Source organism: Tachysurus fulvidraco, chromosome 17 (assembly GCF_022655615.1).
Source record: "Tachysurus fulvidraco isolate hzauxx_2018 chromosome 17, HZAU_PFXX_2.0, whole genome shotgun sequence".
NCBI classification, from domain to species: Eukaryota; Metazoa; Chordata; class Actinopteri; order Siluriformes; family Bagridae; genus Tachysurus; species Tachysurus fulvidraco.
The window spans coordinates 23246512-23273403 of NC_062534.1; the positions used below are offsets into that span (position 1 = coordinate 23246512).

Here is a 26892-nt window from a genome sequence, read left to right on the forward strand (position 1 = left end):
TCTTTGGACCGGGGGAGGAAACCGGAGTACCCGGAGGAAACCCCCGAGGCACGGGGAGAACAGGCAAACTCCACACACACAAGGCAGAGGTGGGAATCGAACCCCCAACCCTGGAGGTGTGAGGCGAACGTGCTAACCACTAAGCCACCATGCCCCCTTGAAACCATTCATTTCTGGGCAATTCAGCTTTAAGAGTGTTACATTTAACCTTAAAAATGAGGAAAACCACAGACCAAATATTCCAAAGTAAGTATTCCAGATATAAAGAAGTCACTTCACATGGAACGTGCGCAGGGAGACAACTCTAACAAATTCTAACAAAATTTAAAGCCTCAAAGAACAAATGTAATGCTGATAGATGGATGTTTTAAGATTAAATTGAATTAGGATTAAATTAATTGTTAACTGTCTTAATATACAGGATACAGGAGCTCAGATGGCTACAGTCAGGGTTTGGGTCTAGATTAGGGTTTTATTTAAACCAACTCCAACCTTCGCCTTCTTTTAAGAATTCCAAGTAAGTTAATTTGTACAGTATATTGGTGCGAATAATTTTTTTGTGTGAAAGTTCCCTTCAAAATTCACCTGTCAAATAATCTTATGGGAATAAATAAATAAATGTTATTCCATCCAGCCTCTTATCAGGAACATGACCCAGATGACCCTTCACACGACCGTTACCTCATGACCCTATAGCGTTACTCGTCGTCTGTCTTGTCCTTCCCCTCTATTGTCCTCTCGGTTAGCGCCGGTCCTTCGAGCGCTGAGCGGCTTTCATCTTCGAGGCCGGACGGGCTGATGGGTGGTCCGTGTATGGTGCTGTCGGAGATCTGAGAGAGAACATCGGCTTCTTGCTCTGAGTGCTGCCTCATGATCGGAGAGCCAGGAAGCGCCGAGGAACAGATGGATGGCTGGACGGTGGAAAGAAGAAACAGTGGCTTAAAGGTCAGAGAATCTGAGGGTTGCAGTGGAGTACTGAATACGGGAAGCCGCTTGTAGCTTTAATAAGAAATGGGCTGTGTGTGTGTGTGTGTGTGTGTGTGTGTGTGTGTTTGTACCTGCAATGAAACACTAGACTTGTTATTCTTTTTTCCCTTCAGCTTGGCCAGTGTTCCTCGAAGGCCTGATTTCTCAGTCATTTCCATCGCTGCCTTTAACAGTTTAGGCGTTTCTGCTCGCGGCGGAATCACCCGCACAGGCTCCTTCTCCTCCTCGGTCTTTTTCTCTGGCTTCTTATCTGCCAGCATTTTCCTTCATGACACACAGAAACTATAGCATCAGTATCAGCAGCACTACCCAACTGACACACTCTGAAAAATAGACTCGTCATGTCTCACTTTGCTTTCCTGCGGAGCAGTTTCTGGGACTCGGGATAGTGCACCAGGATTTCGTTGAGGCCTTTCTTGTCCAAAATGAAGAGATTAGCAAAGCCGTGCGCTATGACGTTGGCGGTTCTCCGGTTTCCGCCTCCTACCGATAACAAGCTTCGATGTGAAGAGACAGAAAAGCAGAAACACGTCAGCTTCGGTAAACACTGATACGTATGAAAGAAGACCACCATTTTTTTTTTTACCTGATTTCACCAAACACAGATCCTGCTTTTAGAGTCACAAATATAGTCTTTCCGTCTGGACCACCAACCACCTGAACCTCGCCTGACTTTATGATGTACATCTCTCGACCTACTTCACCCTAAATCAAGAACATAAAATACACAGTTTCCAGTAACTTCACCTTTTATCCTAGAAAAAGTAAAAAAAAAAAAAGGCAACAACCTGGTGTTTCTTTCTCTGGTGTTTAGACTTTTCCTTACATATTAAAGAATTATATCGTATTCTATATCTTTTTATATCTCATCATCACGTCACGGGGGACACGGTGGCTTAGTGGTTAACACGTTTGTCTCACACCTTAGGGTTGGGGGTTCGATTCTCGCCTCCACCTTGTGTGTGTGGAGTTTGCATGTTCTCCTCGTGCCTCGGGGGTTTCCTCCGGGTACTCCGGTTTCCTCCCCGATCCAAAGACATGCATGGTAGGTTGAGTGTGTAGTAGTGTGTGAGTGAATGAGAGTGTGTGTGTGCCCTGCGATGGGTTGGCACTCCGTCCAGGGTGTATCCTGCCTCGATGCCCGATGACGCCTGAGATAGGCACAGGCTCCCCGTGACCCGAGAAGTTCGGATAAGCGGTAGAAAATGAATGAATGAATGAATCATCACGTTGCTCTGTTATTGCTGCTTTAAGATAAATCATTTCCATGTACTGGACTCTATATATTTATATTTACTTTCTTTATGTTCTGATGAGTTGAATCTACTTTTCTTAGTGAAACAGCAAACACAATGACGAATTGTAAATAAAATCTCCTCGTTAAACGCTAAGCACACCGAACCTTTTTGCAGACGTAGTCTCCGGGAAGGTACACGACTGATCTGAGCCTTTTCAGCATGTCGTAGATCATCTGCCTGTCGCAGCCCTGACATAAAGAAAAGAATAACACGAAAAACCATCAGGAGATACAATACATAAGGATATGTAGAGCACAATCCTGTATATAGTCATAGTAGATACAGAATTTTTTTTTAAAGATGCAGTTTGTTATTTTACATGCTAACATTTGACATCATATTCTCTTCGAGTGAAACTACAGTATGCTCACTTTGCAGACGAGTGGAGTGGAATTTTTTCTGCTTGTGCTCGGCGGTCATTTCAGGGCCAGAAAAATCCACTTAAAAAAAGGTCTTAAGTGGAAAAACTATCCAGATCCCCCACATGGCAACATTGTAAGTTACAGATTTCTGAGGTATGCTTACAATAATATGATTAATACAGAGATAGGAACTATTTTAAACATTACAAACTGCACCTTTAAGTTGTAAAAAAAAGTGTTTATACCTCAAACAGTGGCACTTTGCTGACAATCGAGTAATTCACGTCCACTGCTATGTCGAGCCTCATCTTGTCTGGCAACTGCACGAGCAGCTCCTCTTCATCTACATACAGGATTATAAAAACGTTAGCTAAAGTAATGGCACCATGTTTAGCGATCCAATAAAATCAGAGCCAGTATGATGCCTTTAAAAAGGCCACATTCCCATTAACTCATAAATTTCATGGTCTCTCAGCTCCTGATGACCTGACCTGAGTTTATGCTCTATGAGAACTGAAAATCTTACCCAGCATGCCCTGAGACTGCCACGTATAGTTGTACCAGGTCTTTACCCGGTGCTGCACCTCTTTGGGGATGCGGTTCGAGCCCATGTACTTCACTGTGCTGTCCATACATGAGCGGTAATGTGTCTGATCAGCCGTCGCAGCTCCCACCACGTCTCTCATCTACAGCACGTCAGAAATCGATCGGTTTTATTCGGCATCTAAACTAACAAGTTACCTTGGTGTATGGAATGAATAAATTACACAAGTTTTTACAGGTTTTTAAACACAACAACGATTCAAGGAGGTGCGATGAAGCTGAAGATGAAGATAAACCCAAAAAACCACGTCTTCTTCACATTACCAAACGACTCACTGCGCTTTTTACACATTTATAATTACTTTTCATTTCTTTCCTGATATCAGGTCTCAGGTTTGCGGAATATGGAAAATGTTAATCATTTATAATATAAAAGAGAACAAAGTCTATAATTCACAGGGGGTGTAAACTTTTGAACAGGATGATCGGTGTATATTAGTTTGCATAAAAGTCTTATTTTTACATTTTGTATACTGCCTGTCAGAAGCTAAATGAAATATGTACATGCTTCCCAGAAGAAAAAAAGAATAATTTATGCTGATCATCGTGTTCAAAAGTTTACACCCCCACAGCTCTTAATGTACGGTGTGAAATAGCTTATTCAGTTTAAATTATACAATATTTATGATACCTATTATTTATTTATTTATTTATTTATTTATTTAACACGACTTAATTCTGCTAAATCTTTGTTTGAAGGCTTATAATCTCAACTATATGTTACAGCATGCTACTGTATAAAGTTTTAGATTCTTTAGACTCTCTGGTATTACTTAAATTTCCAGCTTTACCTTTTACTGTGATCAACACTAGAGTTTCCTCAACAAGTAAACCTTTTCCTTTAACTGCGTTTTTATAATTTTTTTAATATATATATATCTATATATTTAGTTAATCTTAGACGATGCGAACAATCTGCCGCACAGATCAGGTTCTTGGAAATATTCCGTTACTATGGAAACGATCATATTATCCCAAGTGCATTACTATAAACCTATTATAGAGATTATATCAGCACCCGCTGACCAATCAGACAGGAGGATTGAACAGCACTGAGGTATATGATGAGGAGAACCCGTGTACCTGTCCGATCATGATGGAGAAGGCGAATACGCCAGTGAAGTAGTTGACGAGCTGAAATATATACTCTCCTAGTACGGTCGGTTCCGGCAGTCCACCGATAGTGATCAGAGTCTTTACAGCAAAGTAGAAACAACGGATGTATCTGGTGGGTGGGGATGGGGGTGGGTAAGGGGTGGGGGGATGCAGGAGATGTTAGATCTACACGTTAGGAAGGTCAGTATGTACGTATCAGTGTTATGATAAAAAATACATGCGATATTAATGAATAAATAATACATTTAGTCAAAGATTAAATGAGGAAAAACCAAAACATTTGGGAAAAGATCACTTTTTTTTGTATTGTGCCTGTCGTGCTACTTCTGAGTGATATCACGTGTAAGAAAAACAGATCAATTAAAAAAAACAAAACAATTCAATTAATATTTTTTTTCAGAATACTAACTAAAAACTTACATTTAAAAAAAAAACAATTAATATTGTTAAATGTAATTCCTTTTCCAAAGTTACAGTTACAGTAAAGTTACATTGTCTACTCCTGCTATTAATAACTAATATTTTAATAAAGAATTATATTAATAAACAAATAATAAATTAAGGGTCTTTTTATTTTATTTTCATTGTTATATATTATATATTAGAAAATGCAACTAGGACCAAATCCAGTACTATTGTGAAAATGGTTAAGTATAATAAAATAAATATTTTATAATAATAATAATAATAATTCAAATGTTTGAAAAAAATTCTAAATAAATCCAAGGTCATATTTTGCTCTTTAATATAGATTTTAAATATGTGTAACATTTTTTGGGTAAAAATCATCACCTATGTTACACACAATCAAACTAATGATACAAAAGACAGCAATTAAAGAATAATAAACACTTACTCGTTGCCCTCTCCATTGTACACCCAGGCAGTAGATTTGAGGCCTTGCAAAGTCGACATCCAGTAATAGAGACAGGCATTAACGTGGAGCGAGTACAGAAGGTAGCTGGTGGTACGAATCACTCTGAGATCAGAAAAGAGGCGGATAGGGGAAGTTAGTGGTGAATTCTTGATTCTGATTGGTCGGGGGTTTAATGGTGTTTTACAGCAGTAGCTACAAATTACAGGTTTACGTTTATGAGCTTCTCAAATCTAATTATGATTATTTCTACGAGTAACAAATTTACAGAGAATTGTATAAAGGAAGCTCAAATAATCTCATCTAATCTTAATAATAATAATAATAATAATAATAATAATAATAATAATAATAATAATAATAATAATAATATTGTTATTATTATAATAAGAAACGTTAGAAAATATATCATGTCCCCATCCGCTAATTGAACATTTACGGAAACGCTTAGTAACTTTCGAACAATCAGAAGTTTTTCCACAGGAACATCCTCAAGACAGACGAGTTAAGGCCTTGCAGTGTCTTAATAACATGACAAGCTTATTAACTTTAAGATAAAGTGAGGAAATGCTGTATAAAGATACTATAATGTAAAACATCTAACTTGTTTTTCCAGAGATTGTTTACATTTATGGCATTTCTTGGTCCTTGCTCGGGGGCCCGGAAGTAGCAGCTTAGTAGCAACCTGGGATTTGAGCTTGCAACCTTCTGAACAGTGGTCCAACGCCGTAGCCACTAGGCTACCACATCTCCCCTGCCATCTCACCCCCCACATCCCCTCTGCCATCTCATCCCCCACATCCCTCACAAGCTACCATATGTTCGTATAAAAGACATAAAACATTTACGGCTAAGTGGTAAAATATTTTTGGTTCTATTACTGGAATACTTAAATAGTGGGATATTCATCTCCAGGGTGGTGATGTCTGTAGACCTTGCTTATCCTGCTTAACTACATAAAGTAGCACAACCATTGCTGGCTATGTGCTTTATCTTGCTCTATTTCCTCCAAACAGTTTTCAGACTGATTGTATTATTTTAGTCTGTGACCTAGTGAAGCAAGATTGATGTATTCTTCAAACAAAAAAAGACCTTCTGTAATGTTGGTCTGGATAAAGACACCTGCCAAATGCTGTAAAAGTAAACAAATGTGCACCTTCCTGGTGATCGTTTGATAACCGTTTTATTCCTTACATACAGTATGAAAATGTACCTCCACATGGCCAAGTGCATGTTTGTGCTAACCTGTAGACATAGGCTTTGGTCAAAATGGCTTCCAGACGTGTGTTAAACTCAAAGAAAGACAAAATCTGAAACACAGAAAGAAAGACAGGAGCAAATAAGTCTGCATTTTGTCTTTTAAAGGTGGGGTCTCAGATTTTTGAGAAATGCTTCAGAAAACTGAGTCGGGCCGAATAATAAACAAAAATCAAAACAAAAATCAAAACAAACATGTAGCCAATGAGCAGGAGCGGGCGGGGCTTGTCAATATGCGGCGGAGAGAGTGTTCAGTGCGCATGTGTGACGTTAGCAGAAAGCGGGTTTAACATCGACATGGAGGATAAAAACAAAGAAAGAAGACGAAGAAAGGCTTATGATTAGGCAAGAAGTAGGACGTGTTAATATAGGATCAGCTTTCCAGCGCTGGAGAGAACTGAAGGAGCAGGAAGTTGGCCACATATTCACAGGTTGGAGTTTCCCGAGTCAATAACTCCTGAGCTAAACGCTGTTACTACACAAATAACACCTCTTTTCTATCGTAGTAATGTAGAGAGGCAGCTACAACCGCGTTTTGTGTAGTAACAGCGTTTAGCTCAGGAGTTATTGACTCGGGAAACTCCGACCTGTGAATATGTGGCCGACTTTACTTAAGACGCCGAGGAGCTTTTTTCCTTCTCGATAGGTGAGTAACGTTGGTTTTGCTTTGTTACACAGAACTAATATATGCCTTTGTCCTTTACATGATTATGCTTGTGTGTCATTTTTGCTTGTTTGTTTATCTGCAATCGTATTGTTCTTCCCTTCAGCTATGATAAAGACACGTTTCTTACCATTATTTGCCTGGGTTGCATATGTATCTGTGGGCGGAGCTATAAATACAGGGGTGGGACCCATTTGGGTTAGGGGCGTTAGTGACTTCAAATGTCGACATTGGCTTTCAAAAATTGCCTTTAAGTAGTGCGTAAATTGTAGTAAATTGTGTTTACAGGGTGGATTAAAATTTGAGGCTTGCCTTTAGTAACCGTGGGCAGCGGAGAAGAGGTTTTACTCCATCTATGAAGTAGAAGAACTCCAGGGGAAGAAGGCTGACCACGTCCAGCTGAAATAGATAAAAAAAAACCTCAACTGCCATAATAATGGATGTCAGTAAAGACAGAGCAGAGTAACAGACAAAGATCTGCTTGTACCTTAAATCGCAGATCTTTCATGTAATGGGCTCTCATTTCCTTTTTGTCACTCTAGACAAATAAAATAGAAACGGATGTGAGTGTGAGTGTCATATTCAGTTCAGCATTGTCCAATTCAAAGTCTTGCTAGCTGCGAATTTTCCAAAATGTCACATACGACTATATCGCCTCCGCGGATAAACTGCAGGCGCGGCTGGAAGAGCAGGACATCCAGGATGTAAATGGTGTCGCACAGGTAGTCAGCGAGCAACCAGAGGTAAAGTGAGCCCTTGACATCGTAGCGGAAAGCCCAGCGCACCGGGATCATCCAGACATTCCAGTTCCAGGCTAAAGTGACTAAAAAGAGCCACAGGACGTAGCCTAGATCTACAAACACGAAACATTAGACCGGACAGTTGCTGTGTATACTGTGGAACAACCAACAGCATATTAAAGTCCAGAAAAGTGGTTGAAAAGCAGAAGGGGGGCAGGGACTCACTGGTGAATGGGTCAATGCTGGATGGGAAGCGGTACCGAATCAGGTGACCGATTCTGGACTGAGGCTTCACCTTGAAGCACAGCAGTTTGATATATGCTTCCTGTTCATCTTCCTGTTCAGTAGGAGCAGGCTGATTCTCATCAACTGGCTCTGGTTCCTTCTGAGGCTCAGATGGAGGAGGTGGAGGTGCTGCAGGAGCTGGGATAAGTTACAAATAGCTGTTTATGTACCTTACTTTTTATGCAGAAAAGTCTGTTGAGCATTGATTATAATTATTCATGCAACATTTTAGTGTTGCGAATGGCTTGGACAATTCTCTGACAGAACACCAGGGGGCGTTCAGGCTATGTTTGTTTATGTTTTGTGCCATTTGCTTTTGTTTAGCTTTTGTTCCTTATGTGTGTTTGCCCCACCCGATCCTTATCCCGTTCCTCCCCTCAAATTACCTCCCCTATTTTTACCTGCTGTCTTGTGTCCTTGTTTTTTTTTTTGTTTTTTTTGTAATTTTGTCTTTTAGTTACCCATTTTTTCCCCAAGTGTTTCCTTATGTTTGTAGTTCTGTCATTTTTAAACAAATTCCCTTCTTTGTCTTTGCTATTCCTGCACTTGGGTCCGGATTTTGCCCCTGCTGGATGCATCCGTTCTCTGAAAATTAGGATCATACATTATTAAACTAAGTTCTTATTTGACTAACTAGGTCATTTGAGACCCCCCCCCCCATTCATCGTGGAATTTTTCAGGATTAGGAATGTTGTTTAAACATAGCTACAACTCCTACAAATTTTCATTAACTGTTATAATTAAGGAGACAATATATATTTTCGATGAATTTTTTGTTTTTAATCAGTCTGTTTCTTTCCATCTGTATTCTGAGTTCAGAAACTGGATTAAGAAGTTTTAGCGCTAGGTTACATTACACATCGACTCATGTATAGTTGCTACCTGCTAGCTGTGTGGTTGTTACATACCATGAGGAAACACAACTTTGCTGTCAGTGAATGATTCTAGTCAGAAATGTTTGCGATCATTGCTAATTCAACGATCGGCAGCAGACCCAAAGTGTACGGTCAATTATCCTGAGACAATTATGCCATTCAGGAACCTTGTAAAAAGGTTGTAGAAGTTCGAGCTCACTGGCAGTCGATGTCTCGTCATCTAATTCGTCAGGATCGATGAGTTTCTCCTTGGCACGCTCCGTTCTTTCTTTAAACAGTTTGACCAGCTCTTGCAGACGTTCGTTCACCATTGTGCTGGCCTGGCTGGCGGTCGATGATGGACGCTCCTTCAGGCTGTCAGAGTGACACATAAAGCTAAGAGTAGAGCACACGTAAGCCTGCTGGAATATCAATACACTATACATCTCTATCTATCTATCTTCAATGTCCTTACGTCTAAAAGTACATATTTTCTGGAGTAGCAACAGAGCCTTTTAAAATCCAACTCATCCATCCATCCATCTTTCTGGAGTAGCAGCAGAACCTTTTAAAACCCATCCATCCATCTTTAGGTTTTCTCCATTAGAGAGAGTTCCAAGTAACATCCAATAAATCATAAACACTCTTTACAATCTAAAGAAAGCAATGTTCTTGTGTCAAATGTGTCAAGCACATGCAAATATTTGAGCACTGAATACTTCCAATATCTAACCATCTCCGTATCTACCCATTCATTCCCCCATTCATTTGTCCATCCATCCACCCATATATTTTTATCTATGTATTAACTCTCCACAAAATTCTCAAAAGAATCAATCAATCAATCTATCTATCTATCTATCTATCTATCTATCTATCTATCTATCTATCTATCTATCTATCTATCTATCTATCTATCTATCTATCTATCTATCTATCTATCTATCTATTAAAATATCAATGCTATATTTATCTAGATCTAGAACCACTGCAAGTTCTTTGTTCCTCTGGGAATTTTTATTTATTTTAATGTTTAATGATATTTAGAAATAAGAATCTGCCTAATCTCTGTTAGCGTGTTAGGTTCCAAAGACTAACAGGAAAGCATCACGCTATACTGTAAATATAAAAGAGCTAAACTATAGTTTCAGCAGATTTTAGCAGCTCTCCTGTAACACTTTCATAATAACACCACAAAGACATTTTTCCAGACATTCCTCTGAGATGATCGTCGGTGCTTCTGGCCGGACGTCTTAAAGGAGCTTGGTGGAGCTGTTTAGACACGCCTCTCTCACAGCTCTCTGTTTTATAGATACTTATTTAAACATCTGGTGCTCAGTTGATATGCTATTCTCGCTTACGCGTCATCGGCGCTGGTGATGCTGCTTTGGCTTGGCCAGGCCCTGACTGCCGTCTCCAGCTCCTCATCTTCCTCGTCTCCTGAAGAATACAGCTTCTTTCTGTCACAAAATACCATACAATGGCAAAAAAACAAGATAACATACATTGTTTAAATGTTAAACTATTAATGTTGTAATCTTAATTAATGTATATGATTAATTATTGTTAGATTAGCTCTAATACAGGAGACTCCTTGCACGTTTTCTTTCCAGGATGTTACTTGTTTAACTCGTTTAATAAAAACAGTTTGTTTATTCTTATAAATGATGTGTCACGTCCTCCAAACAATCCCCGTAAATGAGCCGTTACTATAGAAACAATAACGTTATATCGTGTTCGGTCATATTAAACCCTGATTTTCAGCTGCACGAATGTGAATAGATGCAGAAGTGGAATGAGGGTGGGATAAAATGCTCGTCACACACAAGACACATCAAAAGACTTTTTATGAGTTTGGGTCGATGAGATGAAGCAGGAAAATAAATCATATTAAGCTTCTTACATTTTCGTCCAAATAGTTTGTGGCTTTCTTTCCCTTGCACCAGCATAGTTTCCATCACAGGTATGAGCGTGTGTGTGTGTGTGTGTGTGTGTGTGTGTGTGTGTGTGTGTGTGTGTGTGTGTGTGTGTGTGTGTGTGTGTGTGTGTGTTTGAGTATACAGGGGCGAGAACAATCCAGACAAAATAAAAACAAAAACATATCATTAGACAAAATATTCTCCAAAAAATAAAAGTTAAAAAAAAGGTCACGTATTTCACAGTCTTTGTTAGCTAACATGTAAGGATTTTAAAATATTTTAGTTTATATTCACAAATATCCATAATGTTCACTGCTAGACAGATATCCTAAGCTAACCTGACATGAATTCTGAGAGAATTGTAACTCGTTATAAATATGCGTGTATATATAATCTTTAACACTAATTCTGACTAATTCCGATTTATCTATCCGATATTTTCCTCCCAGGATTTTTAAGTCATGTTAAATGTTTTCATGAACGTAAATGTAATCATTACCTCTTAGCTAAAAGGCTAACGTAAGTTAACATTTTGCAAAAGGCTTTTAAGATTTATTCTTAGATCTTTACACCATTCAATACTAACGGTAGCTAATGATCTAGCATGAGTTAGTCTAGCCAAACTTCCATTTGTATCTTTTTTTATAAATAGCATTCATAAATGTTTATGTTCTGTACTGCTTATATGCTACGTATAGATGGCTATAGACAGGATAACATATTTTAAAAAGCATAATATTTCTATTCGAGAGGACATTTCATCTAATGTGAGCTCATCTAAAATGGTTATCACTAAACATTCTAATGTCATTTTTGTAAATGGTACCAAATGAATCCATTTGGTACCATTAGCAGTACCATTTACAAAAAGCAAGCTTTACAAGATTTCTCAGAAGATTATTCAGGCTAATTTTACATACTTAAGTTTTACGCTTAATACCAGGTAGACGGCTAACGTAAACTATTCTCAAAAACCTTTCTGAATGTTATCATAATTCATTCATTCATTCATTTTCTACCACTTATCCGAACTTCTCGGGTCACGGGGAGCCTGTGCCTATCTCAGGCGTCATCGGGCATCGGGGCAGGATACACCCTGGACGGAGTGCCAACCCATCACAGGGCACACACACACTCTCATTCACTCACACACTCACACACTATGGACAATTTTTCAGAGATGCCAATCAACCTACCATGCATGTCTTTGGACCGGGGGAGGAAACCGGAGTACCCGGAGGAAACCCCCGAGGCACGGGGAGAACATGCAAACTCCACACACACAAGGCGGAGGCGGGAATCGAACCCCCAACCCTGTAGGTGTGAGGCGAACGTGCTAACCACTAAACCACCGTGCCCCCGTTATCATAATTCACTTTTGCTAAAAAAAAAAGTTGCAGTGTACGTTAGCTGCCATTAATCAACTAGCACTGACCAAACTACTGTGTTTCATCGACAAGAAGTCCAAACCTGAAATGGCTTGATTTGGATGATCCAGGCACGGTGAGGGTTTTGAGGTTGGGGTCCTGTGGGGTGATGATCTGGGGCATGTGGTGGGAAGTTCTCCCACACTGCTCATTGTCTGAGTCCATATCTTCCACATTTACGGCTGGGTGAACACTCATTCTGGAGCTAGCTGCAAGAGGAACAGCAGTAACAGTAACACATCCTTATGAAAATCAACCCTAGGTTAGATTCATAAAGAGAAAGTTGAAGAATATTTTTATACGATGTATATATGTATACATATATATATGTATACATATGTATATACAGTGTATATCTAGAAAGTGCACAATTACACAATTACACTTAGGAATTTGACAAAGAACCACCAAAAGGATCACAACTTGATCACCTGATGGTCTGGCGGAGGTGGCTTCATCCTCTGCGTTAAAGGTGGGGTTGGAGAGGCCTGAGAACGTGTGGGATGGGCTGATGGGGGGCAGACGGGGATAGAAGGGGACATTGGGCAAATCCAGCACAGAACCAGGTGAGGAAGGGGACGGGGTACGGGAGATGTGAATGGGGGACTGGCGGACCAGATGGTCCAGCTCCAGGTCCAGACTTTGCTGCTGCTGCTGAGGTTTAGGCATCATTTTGAGGTCTGATGCTGCTCAGACGGTGAAGACTGGTGTAGCACTGACGAGGAATGCTGGACAAGTATTGAGGAAGGTTGATTAGGTTATGTGGAATATTGGATAAGCGCTGAGGCAAGCTGGAGAAGTGTTGAGCAAAATCAGGTAGCTTCTCAGGATGTTTGGGAAGTCCGTTGGGAAACCTGAAGGAAAATCTTTCAGGGAAAGTGGGAAGTTTCTGGGGGAAGGAAGGGAAGTGCTCAGGAAGCCTGGAGACACGCTGGGAAATACGCTGGGGAATTTCTGTGATTTGGTGAGGTAGCTGGTTGAGTCTGGTAGGCAAATGGGGGAAGTGTTGGGTGATCTGTGATAGTCGTGAGGGCAGTTTAGGAACGGAGGGCACTTGAGGTGGGGTGATATTGTTCTCTTTCAGCAGCTGATTGAAGCGGTCGAGGCAAACTGGAGCATATGGAATACGCATGAGGCAGGCCTTCAGCGCATCACATCTGGAAGGAACTGAAAGCAGAATGGCAAGTCATTAGCTTTCATTCGTTTATTGATTTAGTAAGTAGGATCAGTGCCAGGGTCAGAGTGGACCCAGAGGCAGGACTGCACCTTCAGAGGGACACCAATCCCTTAAATGACATATACTGTACTTATTCACTTGCTGCCTCTTTTTTATTTTTATACTTGTCTAATTAAATGTAATAACGAATAAAAAATGCTGAACATTAATGAATTGCTGAATTGATGGCATTATGTTGATCTGGTAGTAATAAAGTGACCATATGTTCTCACCTTGTAGGTTTCCTCCAGGTTGTCCAGATCACCCCAAAACATATCATAATGTCGAGTATGTAGTCTGTATAACGCCCGATGCAGATAAAAAGACACTGGGTACTCTATATCGCTTTACAGAGTACTGATATTAGTTTATTTTACACTAGAGAAACTAGAATATTGTCCATTGTGTGCTCTAAATATACTATATGTGAGAGTGTAGGATATCTGCATGTGATGGATGGTTGTATTTATGCCTCAGGACTAAGTCGTTACTGAACACATAACGAATGATAGTTCAGTGCTTAGGACGTTTGACTACTGATCGGACAGTCGTGTGTTCCTAGAACTGCATAGCTTCTACTACTGCTTTGCCCTTGAGCAGGGCACTTAACCATCAACTGCTCAGTTCTATAAATGAGATGTATGTAAGATCGTAAGATGATAAGAACGTCTGTCAAATGTCATAAATATAAAATGTAAATTGAAAATTTATGAACATTGTTAAACAGTGTTTTATTTTTTTATTTTTACATGAACGATTTTTGCTACTCGCAAACCTTTTCAACGGTTCCACTTAGCGCGTTGAAAATCGTTTCACTGCATACGGAGGGATTTTCTATACACTCTATACATTTATTATACACTAGACTGTAGCTATTATATAATTTACATATCACATAAAAAAACCTTACCATAAGTTTCCTCTTCGTTTATCATGCGATCGTCCTGAAAGCAGAAAAAGTAGTGAGTTAGAAAGAGACAGATGTTTGAAACAGATCTGCAATGAGAGACTTCAGAGCGATACACTTAAAGAACGAGAGAAAAACTCATAAAAACTTCCAGGTTTCTGAAGTGCAAACAGAACAGAAGGTTCAGATTAAGATTTAGAGATGCAGATTACAGTTTAGAGATGCAGAGTTTTATTGTATGTATACAGATATTTTCTTTTTTTCTCCTGATGGACATGTAATAACATAGACACAACTGTGTGAGTGGAAGGTGTGGAAAGATATTTTAGATAATTATGGCACATAATGTTTTTTCAAGTTTTCACTGAGTGCAATTAAAAAGTTAACTTAGAAACGAATTAATTAAAAAGACTTATTTTTAACTTATTATTTTATATAAAGATTTATATACAGCATCATGTGAGATCATCCTGTTGGAAAACTGACAATAGTAGACAATATGTCTATGCTTAAGCTTTTAAAGAAGCCATTTTGTACTTTTTAGAGTCTGTAGGTTGAAGGGGGCGGAGCTAATTTATGGTCCATAAATTAAAATAATGTACAAAATGCCGATTAGTTAAAAAACGGCAATATTGCGACTACTTGATATGTTGAAAATTTTATGATTATGTCTATTACTGTATGTCTGTTTATTAATATATTATAAATTGCACCTTTAATTTGTAAAAACTTTTAAACAGTAGCTCTAAAATGATCGTGACTGATATATTTCACATATGACGGTAACGACGGAACCTTTTGAGAAGATAAGCGTCACATGATAGTCAGTGGTGTGCTAGCGCTACACTTCTCATCTCCAGGTACAAGGACAAATCCTCACCTGGGTGACATTCTGTTTCACACTGTCTCCGTCACATGACCTCGGCTGCTGAGTGATTGGCTCTGGCTCTGATTCTGCCTCTGATGAGTCATCAGACTCTTCTTCTTCCTCCTCTTCTTCTTCTGGCTCTTCAGCTGGAAAGGCTTCTGGTCTAACAGGTTCAGGAGAAGCAGATGGCTCTTCTACACGTTCTTCATCTTCTAATTCTTCCTCTGCCTCTTGTGGGTCTTCTACTGGGCCTTCAACCTCCTGGGTGAACTTCTCGACTGGAGATAGTTCCTGACACCTGTTGCATACACACACACACACACACACACACACACACACACACACACACACACACACACACACACACACACACACACACACACACACACAAACACACACACACACACACAATATGGATATCTACTAATGTGATGAACATGATCATGTCAATGTTCCATATCGGAACATTATATTAATATTAACAAAATAATAAATAAATGCAAAAAGAAAACCAGCATGTCAGAGAAGCTTCGAAGCTGTAAAATAATTCAACTAAAGACAATTAAGGAGTGAAAGAAACAAATCCTCAACATATGAACTCACTGTTAAATCCTGTGGTATCTCTTTAACGCCAGATCTGCAGGAATAAAAGCGCCTAATGCCACTTTATCTTAATTATCATAAATATGCATTTAATTAACGGATAAATATTAGTGCGTTTTGTTATTAGAGTGTTTTCCGAAGCTTGATGCTTGAAGCTCCGCCATCCTGCGCGTAAACAAGCAGCTCGATGCTCGACTGGTTACCAGGCAACCGTCGTTGCTATAGGATGCGGTTGCTGTGGTGACTGTTGACCAGGCTACTTTTTGCATTATACGTATTTAACATTTAAATTTTAATCACTATTATTAACATTAAATGTTATTAAAAACATTACACCAAGGTATACATTAAAAGTCGCTGAAATTGAAATATTAGACGCATACGGTTTAGTGTAAGATGTAAAATATGGACTAGTAGCTACACGATGTCGCCAGCAGAGGGCACAGAAGAGTCATAAACCAATTGCATACAAATCTAATAAACAGGGTGTATAAATAACACCTCGCATGTTCTAACTGCACTCAATGACAGTGGATTAATAATTTGCATGTGTGATTTAGCCTTTCTTTCTCAACAGGATTTAATGGAGATGTGCTGGGTTGCCAGGTTTTAAGGTTTCCATCAAAAGTGGGGTATTTTCGAATAGAATTAATTTCAGATATGTTGAGTATAAAATCATATAAATAAATAAATAAATAAAGAAAGAAAGAAAGAAAGAAAGAAAGAAAGAAAGAAAGAAAGAAATTTGAGTCAATAACATCAATACACTTAGTAAGTCCTGTAGAGTTGTTTTATTTGGGGGGATTTGTGGATGTGTGGCACTTTTGATGAAGACTGGGTGAATAACAGACAGAACAATACAGTGTGCTGTTATATGTAAAGGTTATGAATTTGTGCCCTCACTCTGTGCTTTTACTGTGTAAAATTTCGGCTTCTTTCTCCTCGTCCTTCAGCTCCTGCAACCTGAAATATCAACTCAAAGTTAGAAGATCAGGTGGAGGAAGGTGATTTCAAATCTCAGCATGTCACACGGTACACACGAGTGTTTATCTGTCATATAATGAACTCAAATACACTTTGTAGAAGCCCGCAGAAGTCTTTTGTTGATCTTGGGTGGACTTCCGGCTAGTCCTGGTTTTAGATTTCAAAGTAGCAAAGTGTTACTTAGCTTAGCTTACTTTCATGCACACACACACACACACACACACACACACACACACACACACACACACACACACACACACACACATATCTATATATATATATATACATATGTGTGTGTGTGTGTGTGTGTGTGTGTGTGTGTGTGTGTGATTACTCTGACTCAGCCTCTTCCTCCACCTCCAGGATTGGTGTGTGTACAGTCACTCGGGTTCCTGCCAGCTCTCTGACAGTCACCTCTGCTGCGTGTCTTGCCACCTTCTCAGCCATCCTCGCCATCTCCAAACGCTCCTGTCGTAACCTACACACACACACACACACACACACACACACACACACACACACACACACACACACACACACACACACACACACACACACACACACACACACACACACACACACACACACACACACACGCATTTCAGTTGTATGAGGAACTCTTCAGGTCCAGTCCATTAATTTGTTAATACAGAACGCTAAGGTTCTAGCATGTTCAAGGAAGCGCTGTGTTTTTTTTATTTTTATATTTATTTACATTTTTTTTTTTGATAAAGGATGTATGCAAAACTAAAACTAACTTCCTGTTAACAAACTGTTCATGTTATCTAACGGACATTCTCACTTTTAACCTAAGCACCGTCCTGTGTAGTTAGCTTAGTTTTGCTGCCTAAGCTGCTGTTTGCTAAATCTTGTGTAATCTGCATATTTTGTTCTGTATTAGTGTTCGTAATCTTACAAATGTTTAAACTATTTAAAACCTTTTTGCATTATGCTGTATGCTACAGAATGTTGCTTTATGTATCTCGGTAACATTAAACAGTGATTCTGCTAAGCCGGGCTAATATTAGCTACAGTAGCTAATATCTGTATTGGGGAAGTCGTGGCCTAATGGTTAGAGAGTTTGACTCCTAACTCTAAGGTTGTGGGTTCGAGTCTCGGGCCGGCAATACCATGACTGAGTTGCCCTTGAACAAGGCACCGAACCCCCCCAACTGCTTCCCGGGCGCCGCAGCATAAATGGCTGCCCACTGCTCCGGGTGTGTGTTCACGTTGTGTGTGTGTTCACTGCTGTGTGTGTGCACTTTGGATGGGTTAAACACAGAGAACGAATTCTGACTATGGGTCACCGTACTTAGCCGTATGTCACTTCACTTTCACTTTCAATCTGATGTCAAGTTAAACTCTTACCTACTGTAGCTATTATCGGACTAAATATACTATAATAAATATAGGAATATAGAAAATATACATTTAAAGTGCAACGAGTGTCATAAAACATCCAAACAACAGAAATATTGCAGTGCCTATGTAGACGTCTTGCGGCAGTATGAGGCGTATTTTCAAAAATTTCCAGAACACAAAGTGAGACACCAACCGTTCCTCCAAAGTTGCCATGGCAATATCCTCCGCTTCTCTCTTGATGCTCTCGAAGAAGGATGTCCATCGTCCGGTTTGTGTCTCGACATCTTCCTGATTCAGAGATGATGTTGGTGCTGATGGACTCGAGGTTTCTGGATTCGATCGGTCCTCCGGTTCTGCTCGTTTAGGGGAAGACGGATGCTCAGAAATGCTCTTCTGGTCCAGGTTCTTGTCCTGATCCTGGACATCTTCTGCGTTGACATCCTCAAGGACCAGGTCAGTGGAATTTGGCCTAGAGTGGACAGCTGGAAATATGGAGAAGATCCCTTATATGTCTAACCTGATTAAGTTTGTTAATGTAAAACATCTGATATAATCTGTAAAATTGTATGAATAAGTCAATAACAGACTAGGAAAAATTACTGACTGTAAATAAGTGCTGATGCCAGAATTATGAATAAACATACTCTCCTTAGAATAAACTTTACCTTCTGACCAATCAGAATCCAGAATTGAACAGCACTGTGTTATAATTATAACTGATACTATTTAATAACATATAAATAACTTACTCATGTACATCACATTACAGAATGTTTCGAGACCAAACACGAGCTTTTGTTGGCCAACATCAGGACAGATCTAATATAAACAAAGTTCTAATATTTAGGAAAGAGATATTTCAGTACATATCTGTGCCTTTGCTTGCTTTAAGCTTGTTGCTGTCAGATCTTTAAAAGTTTTCACTGTTTGGCCTTTAGTTATATTGTCATAAACTACCCCCTAGGGTGTCAACCTGGTAGACAAAATCTATTGAAAGTGCCCTATAGGGTGTAATTATGGTATGGAATAAAATGTAATGAAACACTATCTAGGTTGCTTTTTCTGTGGAGAACATGTGATGCACTGCCCTGTATGATGAAGTGCACCTGAGAAACCTGGTGATCTTCTCTATGGAAATATGTGCCCCTATTGGGTAGTAGAAAAACACAAGTTCCCTCCAGCTGACAGTATATTATTTTCTATAGTCCATACTGTGTGTGTGTGTGTGTGTGTGTGTGTGTGTGCGTGCATTGTGTTTTGCACTATTTTGCACCACTTTAAAATCATGCATCCTTGCACCACCCAAAAACTACCATTACACTTCTGTATATAAAAAAAATATATATATATACAGTACAGACCAAAAGTTTGGACACACCTTCCAAAAGTTTGGACACACCACCTTTTCAACAGGACAATGACCCCAAACACACCTCCAGGCTGTGTAAGGGCTATTTGACCATGAAGGAGAGTGATGGGGTGCTGCACCAGATGACCCCGCCTCCACAGTCACCGGACCTGAACCCGATCGAGATGGTTTGGGGTGAGCTGGACCTCAGAGTGAAGGCAAAAGGGCCAACAAGTGCTAAGCATCTCTGGGAACTCCTTCAAGACTGTCGGAAGACCATTTCAGGTGACGACCTCTTGAAGCTCATCAAGAGAATGCCAAGAGTGTGCAAAGCAGTAATCAGAGCAAAAGGTGGCGACTTTGAAGCTACTTTCATGACTATTAAAATTTACAATTTTAATAGTCATGAAAATAAAGAAAACTCTTTGAATGAGAAGGTGTGTCCAAACTTTTGGTCTGTACTGTATGTATGTACAGTATATATTCATAATGACATTCCTTTTGTACAGCTATATCTGTCATACTGTACCACTTCATACTGTATCATACTTACATAAAAAACACACTATATCTATACACTTCTGGTTAGATGCTAACTGCATTTCATTGGCTCTGTACATGTCCCTTGCACAATGACAATAAAGTTGAATCTAATCTAATCTAGTCTAATCTAATTGAGGAGCCTCTCCCCTGAAATAGGAGAAGATGAACTGTTTTGTGTGATGGTGGCCTATAGGTCCTACTCACACACTCTCACACACACAGACACTCACACAATCACACACGCGCACACACACACACACACACACACACACACACACACACACACACACACACACACACACACACACACACACACACACACACACACACGCACACACACAGACACAAACACACACCCACACACTTACCGTTTGGTTTCCCATATTGTAATCTCGGATAGTCGTTTGTGTCGTTATTTACTCTGTTATCGTTTGAGGAACTGAAATCAGGTTGTGTGTAAAGTGTGAATGAAGAGACTTGTGGAAAATCAGACAACAAGATACGTACCATGTCGTGTAACCGTTTCTGCCACAACCTGAGAAAAAGAAAACAAAATATTAACAAGAGGTTAAAATGATGCATGAGTTAAAAAAAAAAAATAGACATTGCAAGTAGTTTGCTTTTAAAGGGTTTTGTTTATTTTCCCCTAAAAATCACACACTGCCTCTTTCTACTTTACTCTCTACATTATTCATTCATTTATTCACACATTTAGTATATTAGATTAGTATCGTTTCAGGATATAACATAACGAAGTGCACTTTAAATTGGATCAGATTAAAGTCACTTGTTTTTTTGCTGTAAAGAATAAGTTCTTTGTTCCAAAACAAATGACACAAACGTCAAACCCTGGAAACGTTTCGTCTGATCAGCTATAATTACAGTTCTGGCGGAATAGCGTGTGAAAACTTTTGCTTTAAATCAATACTGGGATCTGACTCACCCCATAATCCTCTTTGCTTCTTATAACAGGCTGGGGCAAGGCCAGGCCGAGACCGTGAGTGATCCAGCCCATCATGCTGGGAACGATAAAGACACGGACCGAGGCATCGTCACACAGAACGCGTATAAAACGAGCTCCTCGACAGATTCTTAGGTAAACTTCTGACTTTTAACTCACTTGACTTTAGTCTCGACTTCTGTCAGGCTGGTTACCGATTCAGGGGGAGGCGAGAACACTGTGACAGAAGAGAACGATAAACATGGCCTTTAATTCAACAGACATCATTCTATCAAATTCGCATACACAAGAACGGGAGGTGGGTAAATAAAATTCATTCATTCATTCATTCATTAATTCATTCATTCATTCATTCATTCATTTTCTACCGCTTATCCGAACTATCTCGGGTCACGGGGAGCCTGTGCCTATCTCAGGCATCATCGGGCATCGAGGCAGGATACACCCTGGACGGAGTGCCAACCCATCGCAGAGCACACACACACTCTCATTCACTCACACACTCACACACTACGGACAATTTTCCAGAGATACCAATCAACCTACCATGCATGTCTTTGGACCGGGGGGAGGAGGAAGAAACCCCCGAGGCACGGGGAGAACATGCAAACTCCACACACACAAGGAGGAGGTGGGAATCGAACCCCCAACCCTGGAGGTATGAGGCGAACGTGCTAACCACTAAGCCACCGTGTGCCCCGGGGATAAATATTAAATAAATATTTTTTTTCTGTTTGCCATTGCAGCATTTCAGTACATTTTCCTGCACTCAAATGCCCCAATGGCAAAAAGAAAAAAATATGAAATGTCTTCTAGGTTGCGTTACAGTGGAGAATACTGTATGTGATGCACTGCCCGATATCGGTCCCCTACGGACAAGTAGACACTAACTGTGGAGAAAATACCCCCTAGGTGCTCTTCTATATAAGAAAACATGCCCTATAGGTTCTATTCATTTTGGGTAACAGATGTAAAAATTGATTGACCTTCAGCTTCTGCAGGTCTGTCTTCCTGCAGCAGATAATTCGTATGATTTCGGATAAGTACCTTTATCTGAGCAGCGTGATGATCTTTGGGAGCCGGTTTCTGAGTGGTCTGGTGGACGGGGCATGCGGTACGGCAGAGCGTTTTGGAAGCCGGTCTTTATCCACTGTACCACTCCACTGATAAAAGAAGAAAGATGGAGAAAGCATTCGCATCTAAGACGAAGTCGAGATTAGTTAGTGAGATCGGACTCTCTTGTTCAGGATGTCGATGAGACTCCAGTTCCAGTTCATCCACTCGAGCTTTTAAAGTTCTGTGATAGAGCAAGAAACTACTCTACCACTTGGTTGCCACATAAGTATGAAGGAACGTGTAGAAGATTGTCATGATGGCTTAGACAATGGGGTTTGTTTGTCTTGTGGTCTCGTGCTATGTGCTTTTGCTCCAATTGATACTTAAACTGTTTCCACCTCTTGTTAATTCCCTTCCCTATTCATACCTGTTGTTTTGTGTTATTGTCTGACTTTTATCCCTGCATTAGGGCCTGGATTTTGTTCCCCCAGATGCACCAATTAGTGACAAAGATTGAGTGCAAGAAAGAGTAATTGTGAGATATTATAAGCTTCAGTCTCAACATGTAAGGCTTAGAAAAGTCTGCAGGGCTGTCGAGTGTCACGCATTGAGAGTGACAGTCACGCATTTGGGTCTTTTCTCACGCTGTCTCGCCACACATCGTATTTCTCACACAGAAAAACTTTTTGACTCTTTATCACATATTTAATAAGCCGCAGCGCCCAAAACGTATCAGTCCGCACCGCCGTCTCTATGGAACCGGGCAGGAATCGAGCGCGTCTCCCCTGGAGTTCTTAGTCGAGTCTGACACTTATCAGCCAATCAAAATATAGGCTACACAACAGCCAATCAGAAAATAGCACTATTGTATCTGGGTAAGATTTAACACAACAACCGATGAAAAAAAACAAACATATTCATTAGAGAGGGTATTTTTGATGGTCGGTTAGAACAAAACCTCCACACGAAACAGCTTGTCTCTGGAAGGGACATTGTCCTCAATCGTGTCCCTAAAAATGTCTGGGCTTGTGCTGAACTGTTTAATATGGGAGCAACATTACAAATGATAAAGGGGTCCAAAAAAGGGAACAAACACTTACAATAAACAACACCAGTCATAATCTCTCTCTCTCTCTCTCTCTCTCTCTCTCTCTCTCTCTCTCTCTCTCTCTCTCTCTCTCTCTCTCTCACACACACACACACACACACACACACACACACACACACACACACACACACACACACACACACAAATTAATAAATGGAAATTAAACAAATACTTTGTATTTAATTAAATTGCTGATCCTTACCAAACACAACAACTCCCACATTAATGTTTTTGGGTTAATGGTCTAGAGATGTCACGCTTGTCTGTCTTCAAAACTTGAGAGCCCTGAGTCTGATATTCAGAAAGCAGGATATTTTCCCCTCAGCTGAATTACATTCTTCCCTTAAATGGATTTAAATGCATGTAAAAATCTTAATTCTGTCTTTAGGTAGGAGGAATGGGATGCTCTCTCTCTCTATATCACTATTGTCCCTCTTCTGTGTCAATCACAGCTATGCTAGCCAATCATATGCATCTGTGAGCTGCATGTATGAGGAAGAGGGCAGAAAGCTGCCTTCATGTGCTTCATGGAAAGACCATCATAAACTTCACCAGGCCATGAAGACTCATTTTATGCTCACCCTAGGACTCATTTCCTATAACTATCTACACTCTCAAGCTCCTCACTGTGATAATCACAATCCTGTTAGTAAGTCACAAATATGAGATGCGTTACATCTAAAATATCATATTTCATCAGCATGCATGTAGCTCACCCCGGTGGGACCCGGGGAGAACGATGCGCTTCAGACACCTCGTCCTCCGAGATCATCTCCACCACTGGAACATTAGGAAGAGGCTCTGCATCTGATGACACGAGGAACAGGCAGAGAGATGATTTTAATCAAAACTCTATCATTTCATCGGTATCACGGCGATGATGGCTGAACAGATACCCACCTGGAAGTTCTTTAATATCATAAACCTGGAATGAGAAAGAAATTTGTTTAAGATTTCTATTAGACAAATAATAAAATTAAAAATTAAAATAATAAAAATAAAAAATTTGCAGTATTTACATGTATATATACATATTATAAATACACACACATACACATATGTACAGTATATATGGGGCATGGTGGCTTAGTGGTTAGCATGTTCGCCTCACACCTCCAGGGTTGGGGGTTCGATTCCCGCCTCCGCCTTGTGTGTGTGGAGTTTGCATGTTCTCCCCGTGCCTCGGGGGTTTTCTCCGGGTACTCCGGTTTCCTCCCCCGGTCCAAAGACATGCATGGTAGGTTGATTGGCATCTCTGGAAAATTGTCCGTAGTGTGTGTGTGTGAGTGAATGAGAGTGTGTGTGTGTGCCCTGTGATGGGTTGGCACTCCGTCCAGGGTGTATCCTGCCTCGATGCCCGATGACGCCTGAGATGACGTGACCCGAGTAGTTCGGATAAGTGGTAGAAAATGAATGAATAGTTCAATACATTTTAAAGCACTACTACTTTCACTCCAATATATATTACTTAAAAGTAGCAGAAAACTGAATCTTAATACGACACACATTTCCAGGGGAAAGCAAAAGTATGTGCACCCTAATCGGTTTTTCTGTTTTTACTAGTCGTGAAATGTGATCACATCTTCATCAAATACAATGTGCTTATGCTAATAACACACAAACGGAAAGTTTGCGAATATTCTTAAGAAGTCTGATGTGAATTTCTTTTTGCAGGTCTTTCTACAGCATCTCAAGTTAAGCAGATGACTGGACTGGAGTTTCTTTTTTTTTTAAACCATTCTCTCTGTTCTGTATTTACGTGGATGTTTAGGCTCACACAGCTTCTACTGAGCACACAGTCACTCTGAGATTGTTCTGTAAGAAATCTTGATATACATCCTGAAAATGATAAAAAGTGGTCCAGACCCTGCATTTTCATGTGGTTCCTTTTTTTTTTACACCATACGCAATGCTGTAGTTCTTCCCAACCAACTCACCCATCAGTCCACAGAACATTTTTCCAGCAGCATTTTGGAATGTCAAGGTGGTCTTTGGCAATCTTCAAGTCTGCAGCAATGTTTTATTCGGAAAGCAGCGGCTTTCTTCATGGTGTCCTGCCATCGACACCATGCCTGCGTGATGTTTTCCGTATAGCAGACTCATGTTATGTGAACCGATTTCTCTTTTTGTTGATTGTTGATGGCCACATCTTGAGACAGTAGATAGAGCACTAAATCATATCCATTTATAGACAATTTGATGAATAATCTAAGCTCTTTGAGATTACTTTGGAATCATTTTTCAGCTTTATGTAACTCCACAACTCTTGATTGTTGGTCTTGCTTCACATGAGCAGATGCTTCACATCAGCAGATGCTTCTTGGATGGTGAACACAAAATGATTCAGTGCTTTTTATAGTTAAAATAACAAACATTCTGCAATCTTGTCTCATTAGCTGGACGCCAGGGTTCCAACTTTTCCATGTCAATAGCTTAGGGCTTCACTTAATTTTTCAAACTCATATTGTGAATAGGGGGCACGGTGGCTTAGTGGTTCGCCTCACACCTCCAGGGTTGGGGGTTCGATTCCCGCCTCTGCCTTGTGTGTGTGGAGTTTGCATGTTCTCACCGTGCCTCTGGGGTTTCCTCCGGGTACTCCGGTTTCCTCCCCCGGTCTAAAGACATGCATGGTAGGTTGATTGGCATCTCTGGAAAATTGTCTGTAGTGTGTGAGTGTGTGAGTGAATGAGAGAGTGTGTGTGCCCTGCGATGGGTTGGCACTCCGTCCAGGGTGTATCCTGCCTCGATGCCCGATGACGCCTGAGATAGGCACAGGCTCCCGTGACCCGAGAAGTTCAGATAAGTGGTAGAAAATGAATGAATGAATGAATGAATGAATGAATGAATGAATATTGTGAATACTGAAATGATAAATGTTTAATATGTCTAAGAAAGACACCATCATTTAGGTCTTATTAGTTAAAACAGATTGTGTTTGGTGATCACTGGAACTTAGATGAAGATAATAAAACATGCCTCTGTATTTTCTTCATCAGGTTTCTCGCTCTTCTCCATGTATTTGGTTTCAGGCTGTGGGACGACCTTCTCGATTCCCCCCGAGATCCAGCCAACCACTCCTGATCTGTTGGAGGTTGTGAATAGTCGATTAGTTTCCCCAATAACTGCCTATAATGTCCTATATTTCATGTATATTTCCTTTTGTATCACAGCATTTGCTAACGATGTTTGTCGAAACAGCATGTTATACTTTTAGATCCATGTATAATACTTACTGTACTTTTAATGATGTGAAACAAGTTTCTCTTACGTCTTTAATCTTTTTTATATCTCCCTGTTACAAAGTACTGACACTGGAGACTCCTTCCATGAGTGTTTAAGATCATCTACTTATAGTAAACGTGACCAGATCGACAATAACACACTTTTTTCACTGATGTAGCTTTGACCTAAAAAATCCTGGTGACTCTAGAAATGATCATGTATAAGAACAGGTTGCGTTCATAGAAAGCAGGTGTCATAGAAAATTAATCAACACCAACCAGCATGGAGGTACACTACTGTATATAGGTAAAAGTATGTGCACCCTGAC

At 40.1% G+C, this 26892-nt stretch overlaps 1 protein-coding gene across 1 annotated transcript in view; it reads right to left on the bottom strand.

Annotated features, from left to right (window-relative positions):
- Positions 1–32: 32 nt before the first annotated feature.
- LOC113635944 (cyclic nucleotide-gated cation channel beta-1-like) overlaps positions 33–26892 on the bottom strand; it is a 28681-nt gene continuing 1821 nt past the window's right edge. Inside the window, 32 exon segments of the mRNA XM_047802250.1 lie at positions 33–911; positions 1059–1251; positions 1338–1484; positions 1574–1692; positions 2390–2473; positions 2893–2990; positions 3174–3333; positions 4334–4475; positions 5223–5345; positions 6486–6550; positions 7474–7560; positions 7649–7699; positions 7806–8014; positions 8127–8324; positions 9261–9415; positions 10402–10500; positions 10944–10976; positions 12430–12595; positions 12818–13058; positions 13060–13553; positions 14513–14546; positions 15390–15675; positions 16884–16943; positions 17299–17442; positions 18520–18808; positions 20725–20752; positions 21161–21236; positions 21338–21395; positions 22226–22341; positions 24059–24149; positions 24243–24267; positions 26319–26424. Of these exon segments, the coding sequence (XP_047658206.1) occupies positions 699–911; positions 1059–1251; positions 1338–1484; positions 1574–1692; positions 2390–2473; positions 2893–2990; positions 3174–3333; positions 4334–4475; positions 5223–5345; positions 6486–6550; positions 7474–7560; positions 7649–7699; positions 7806–8014; positions 8127–8324; positions 9261–9415; positions 10402–10500; positions 10944–10976; positions 12430–12595; positions 12818–13058; positions 13060–13553; positions 14513–14546; positions 15390–15675; positions 16884–16943; positions 17299–17442; positions 18520–18808; positions 20725–20752; positions 21161–21236; positions 21338–21395; positions 22226–22341; positions 24059–24149; positions 24243–24267; positions 26319–26424 (4390 nt within the window). The 3' untranslated portion in view covers positions 33–698.